Source organism: Pollicipes pollicipes, unplaced genomic scaffold (assembly GCF_011947565.3).
Source record: "Pollicipes pollicipes isolate AB1234 unplaced genomic scaffold, Ppol_2.1 Scaffold_6138;HRSCAF=7277_pilon_pilon_pilon, whole genome shotgun sequence".
Lineage (NCBI taxonomy): Eukaryota > Metazoa > Arthropoda > Thecostraca > Pollicipedomorpha > Pollicipedidae > Pollicipes > Pollicipes pollicipes.
Window position 1 is genome coordinate 4134375 of NW_023596818.1, and position 6220 is coordinate 4140594.

General features: G+C 48.6%; 1 protein-coding gene across 1 annotated transcript; it reads right to left on the reverse strand.

Moving 5' to 3' along the window:
* Positions 1-1848: 1848 nt before the first annotated feature.
* Positions 1849-3383, reverse strand: LOC119106199 (uncharacterized). Its single transcript, XM_037229806.1, has 3 exons — positions 3240-3383; positions 2799-2996; positions 1849-2321 (listed from the first exon to the last, which is right to left on the reverse strand). Exons 1-3 carry the CDS (start codon positions 3348-3350, stop codon positions 1899-1901), a joined length of 732 nt encoding a protein of 243 aa, XP_037085701.1. The 5' UTR covers positions 3351-3383; the 3' UTR covers positions 1849-1898.
* Positions 3384-6220: the final 2837 nt, after the last annotated feature.

A 6220-nucleotide genomic window follows, 5' to 3' on the forward strand; every position in this document is an offset into this window, starting at 1 on the left:
TTGTCATGTACTCATTTCCCTGGCTGTGGAGGTCCTTCGCCGTTCTTTTCGCGGTCGAGGATACCAATCCGCCCACAGATCAAACTTACACTAAACTGCCCCATTGCGTGGGGCCGGTGTGCCTACATTCCGCGCAGCAACAGGTATCTTAATATAAGATGAATGACACTGTATAAATGAACGTTTCGGGTATGTGCATGATATTGCAAGTTGCAGTGATAAAAAAGACGCCTGGTAATAAGCCTGTTTCTGAATATGCTATTGGGCATGTACGTCATTGCATTTCTTGTCACATGGTATCCCGTTACTCTGCTGGCAGCAATTTTGTCAACAGAAATTCGGTCGGAGACAAAAAAAAAATACACTTTACTACCTCTACTCCTTCGGTATCCCCATGCATGGCTCCTGGCCAGGGCGTAGGCTGATAAGACTAATGATCACTTCAACATGGATTGACATAATATATATATATATATATATATATATATATATATATATATATATATATATATAGTCCTACCAGGCAAAGGCTATGAGTAGGCCCTATTCTGAAAATGTGCGTAGGCGGGTGTGTGAGGTTTGGGGTAAAAATCAGACTTGGAGAGGTTTACTCAGAGTTTTGGGCGACAATCTGAGTCAAGTACGATGTTTTCAATAAAAAAATAAGACTACAAATGTGTTTGCACGGACAAATATTGTACAAGCACCGTAATCTCTTGTACTTCCCAACCGCAGTGGTTACACCCATGAGGATACGTTGAGGAACAGATGTCTAAATGCAAGCGCTAATTTGCACCAACGAAAATGGCAATCTTTGCAATTGTTTCATTGTGACGTAAGACTGTGATAAGGACGCATTTTTTTGGTGGATATTGATCGCAGTGGGCTGTGCTGTAAAACTGTGCTACATCTGTTTACGTCTCTATTACGTGTTTTATGTCTGTTTACGGCCCCAACATCCATAGCTCAAGTGACGCGCCAGCATGATGTATATTGTGTCCGGAAAGTTTGTAGTTCCTCGGTAAACTGTAGGTGTCACCATGGCTCCGATGGGGTTTGACTGGCTGGGTAATCTGTAGATGATGGATGCAGGTCTACGCTTTACAGTTATTTCACGTCATCACGTGCATGCGTCGTCCAGATCTTACATCAAGCCTAATTTTTCGGTCAAGAGCCGCCGTGAACGTTCGCCTGTACGATTGCCCGATCTCTTCCCAGTCGTTGTGCTTTGATCAAATTTTGCTGTGACCGCCGCTTAATGAATTACAAGCGGGATGTTCCTACGCGTTTCAGTAATGTCTCTACTTGCAAATTTTTCGCTCTCAGTGTGACACCAATGTGGCGCGTTTTCGCGCGCTGGCGCGCTCCCAAGTCGGATCTCGAACCAACTGTGATGCACTGGCATCGTGTTGGTCTATCTCCACGCCACATCGCACCTGCTGTTAGGGCTGACCATGCACTTGCATGTGTCACACTATGACAGTAGATGAGCAAAGAAGGAGGGTGATTTTAACATTTTATTGACAAGTATGACCAGGCCAGAACAATGAAATGCGTTTCACATGTTACAATCACAGCTGTGCGCAGGTTCACACCGCTACGTCCAGTTGCAATGTAATCAGTGAAAGTGAGTTTCAATTCAAGCGTGTGCTTGTCGTAGACATTGAGCACAGTTTGTCAGAGCACAAACAGACACAAGTTTCCACGTGCATTGCAAGAGCAGGCACAAGTCTCCACGTCCTGTACGAAGACAGGCCCACAGACAAGCAGTTCCTCAGAGCACAGGTGGGCACAAGTTGCCGAGTTCATTGCAACGACAGGCACAAATGTCCAAGTTCAGTGCAATGACAAGCAAATGTACAGCTCATGTCGCCTTACCTCCTCGGCATCGTCATCGTCTAGTACACATACGAGCGGTAGCCGTAGGGGAAGGCGTTGTAGGTGATGGGGTGGGTGCTGGCCGGGGTGTTGTACACGCTGCGGTAAGCATATGGCGTGGCGTAGCCGGCGCGGGCGTACGGGTAGCCGAAGGGGTGGGCAGCGTAGGTGGAGATCAGGGTGGCGTCATCAGCCTTCTGGTCCGCCTCGGCGGTATCACGCTTCTTCAGCGAGTGCACGAACGGGGTGTAGCCGTGGTACGCGTTGTAGCCATTGTAGGCGTAGGTGGTGGGGAAGTTGTAAGCGCTGTTGTACACGGTGGGGTACGTGTTGTAGGCGTACGGGTAGCCGGCCGTGTAGCCGAGGGGGTGGGCGGCGTAGGTGGAGTACAGGGTGGCATCGTCAGCCTTCTGATCCTCATCGGCCGAACGCTTGGACCGGGACTGAAAAAAGTAGAGATGTGTTAGCTCTGTGCTTAGAGATGGCAGCAAGGAGCATCAAGATCCTCGAAGTATTAATATTTTTGCGATACGAAGCAAACCTTTCCGTCTTGACTATTATTTTAAATTGCATTGTGGTAAATAGACACCGAAACGAACACCATAGCTCTTCGCGACCGACCAGATGAATGCACAAGCATAGCTGAATCTCCGATTACCCTTAATCCACGAGTGCAACATAATTGTCTTTGGGGAGATTGTTGACATTGAATTGCTACGAAATAGCTCTCTAAGAACGGCGCAAAGCCTCTTTCTGCATCAAGAACATCCCCAGTGAGATGGTGCCTCAGTGGAGCCTTTGTTTGACATGTAGTGAGTCTAAATCCGACCTCACAAGTGATCACACGAGAGTCTGACGGGGCCCGCATCAGCGACATTGACACTGCCCACGTCAGGGTCGCAGACTCCGTTATCACTGACCTCAACTGCGGGCTCCTCCTTCTCGACGGGCTTGAACGAGTACGGCAGGCTCTGGTACACGAAGGGGTGGGCGGCGTACGTGGCGATGGGCGCGTGGTACGCGTTGTACGCCAGTGGGACGTTGTACCCGGTGTACGGCACCGCACCAGTGTACAGCTGGTACTGGGCCGAAGCGGCGCCGAGCACGGCCAGGAGAACCTGGAACAGGGAGCGAACATCAGTTGGCTGTTTTTCACTCTAGTGAGGCAGGTTCATACGCTGTAATGCGACGCGTAAAGCAGCGTAGATGATGGTGCGGTAGTAAAAAGGCGAAAAAGACTTTACCATTGCGATCATCGCTGATCCCAGGCATGTGCAGTTGGAATCCATCGTGCCTGAGCGTATCACATGGGACCATCCGCCTGCCAGTGAAATCAACAGGCCGACACAAGTCCCACTCACCAGGAGCTTCATGTTGGTGCTGAGGAGGTAGCTGCGACTTGAGCTGTGTCTGTCGCCGTTCGCCGCCCGCTGTTTTATACTCATCTCCTCACCGCCCGAGGCGCTGCCCATCGGGAACCGGTGGATACCGGCGGACACCCAGACGGCCTCGTTGCCGGGCGCCTCCCTCGGCGGCGGGATGCGCGTTCTCGACATGGGCGGGTCCATGGCGCGGGCGGAGGTGGGGCTGCCAACGGCTGACCGCCCGGCGTCAACCTTCGGCCAAGGTGAAGTTCAATGTCACGGCCAGCCGCACGGGAACGCCCTAGCGGTAATTACGGCTCGAACGAGCGCGCGCCGCCCGGCGCGCCGCGGAGGGCGGCGCCGCGTCCGATGAAGGGTACAGCTGCTGGAGGCCGCGCTGCGGTTCCGCGGGTCACTGCCTACGACTTGATGAGCAGTGCCTGTGGGCTGTTGGCGTCGCACAGATCTTCTCGACCGCTCAAGCACGCCGATCAATGGCCGCAAACCTCGTCACTACTGGTGGCATTGACGACGACAACAAGCTTGCCCTTTCAGTGCGTCTATTGCACGTTTAAGCTATATTTAGGGACGTTTGCGGTTGACGCCATTCGTCACATTCCCCAGCATGATCACTACCAGGAAGCCTTTGCAAGTGCATACAAATGCAAGACTGACCACATCATTAGCGTGTAGGGTCGAGTGATCATAAACGTAGAGTGCCACCCTTTATTTCGAGTGATAGCGGTACACCTGGCAAACTGGATTACATGCACCCGATCCGCACCGTGAATCCAGGCATTTTTGCACGGACTAAAGATCATATTTTCGAGTTAAAAAAACAATTTTCGTGTGACTCTCCGACCCGTCCGCATTTCGTTCCTTTCCGGTTGGAACGTGCTGGTTAGTTTCGACCTCAGTCTTACCCTTGCGCCCTGTCATATGGCAATGGAATACGCTATTATCCTAGCTTAAGTTGCTCTATTGCAAAGAAAACCATCGCAGAAATGCATGGCTTTGTTTAACGCTCCGTCGTTGCATAATATTAAATAATTCCCTTGAAATCGCCCCCGTTGACGGCCACGGCCTGACTTCGTCCTACCTTAGGTCAGCATTGCTATGCCAAAATATCCACTATCCAATTGCCTACAGCTATGCAAAGCTTGGTGCGACTACGCATTGCCGGTCGAAAGTTATTTTGTAAAACCTTTTGGGAGGTGAAGTTGATTTCCCTAAAGGCGCGTTGACATGGTGAATAATTGGTGGGTGACGCGTTCCAAAACAATGGAAAGTGGCACGCCTGCCAGTCAGGCAGTTATTGAATGGCTGCGCCCGACGATTGCCGACCAGGGATGACTAAATGCACCTGTTCGGTTTCTGCAGTCAGGGGTAATAGGGGACTTAATATACTTGCCTTGCATGCCAGGTTTTTTCTGCCGATATAAGCAGGAATGGTCTTGTGCTTCTGCTTTATCGGCGTTGTTATTTTAGAGCGTTTATGCAGACAACAATCGATCTTCAATACGCCGGTAGGTACTAGGTAAACGAAGTTAGGCGGCCATTGCTTGTATTGTCAAAAATCAACGTTTCTTGTTTTGCTCGTGGTCAAGAGAAAACAGAGTTAAGCAGACAGGATGTTCAAAATCCAAGACACATATTAGGAGAACTGGTCCCATGACAATGTTTTTGTGCTCGACCTCGGACAAAAATCATGAATGGGCAGCGGTTTGAATTCTTGAGCTACACGTTGTCCTCAGCTGTGGTCCAGATTTCTAACTTAAAGTTGATGTTAGAGTCGCTATGCTCTATTGCTTTATGTCGGTCTGTCATTCGTTCCCCTAGTGATGTGCACGCTCCCTTCAGATACGCGCCCCAAAATGTGCGCATTAAACATGTCACAAATATTGCATTTGGTTACCTTACATAAAATACCTTGAGACAGAGGCTGCAAAAGATCTTGCACGCTAAATTATCCCGCGCATTTTTTTTTTCTTTCAGCTCATCATCAAATGCGTGACGAATTTTATTCCCAGCTGGCGACGCTTGCTTCTCCAGGAGAGGGCTTACCGGATGAAATAAACCCATGGCTATGCTAGGTTAGGGGCAAAGGGTACATATTTTATGTCAGGTACATATTTTAGGATAATTCGAATCTTGGGTATTGTTATGGGGAAAACGTTTGTTGAACGGAGGGTAGATACTTATAAAAATGTTTCGCAGTGCTACGGTTTTCGTTTATCGTCGTGATCGTTAGCTTCATGCTTCGCTTTTACTTCACTTCACTTCACTTACTTCATATTAGCTTCATGGACACTATTTTTGCAATTATTTACACAAAAAGGCAGCTAAGACTGTAAACTTCCCTAAAACTCTTTGAGAATGTAGAACTAAATTGCTGGAAAATGCAAGCAACATGTTTTTTGCAACAATGCGATGACAGTTGGCAGGCGGTTACAACTGATCATGAATTGGTATTGTGTGGATAAAAGCTCAGTCCCATGAGTAACAGGTGTCTCGGATGACTGTGGTGTTACTCGAGAAGGCCCGTAGTCCCCAGGGCTTATCAAACTTATTTGTTTCGAAAGCTCCTTTCTAGTCTTATTTCTGGTAGGGGTTGATGAAACCTTCCGTCTCAGCCGCCTGTGTAAGGCAGCCCCTAACACTTATGCACAATACACAAAGTGTATCGGGTGCCGGCACGCGAGAGGCTGAATAGCTGGGATTTTTGCGATGTTCGTGCAATCTTTGTAATGTCGTAGGTTGGTGGTAAGTAGCTTTTCAACAGTTCACTTCATATGGATTATCCTACCCGTCTGGCTTATCCACCTACATTGTAAGCACCACTTGGCATTGAACTATGCATCGGGTGTTAAAATATATGAACTTAAATCATGTATTGTATCGATATTGTTTAACGACAAAATCTGTACGGATTTCGGACGTTTTTTATGTTTACATTTCCTAGTTTTTAACTGCCATTT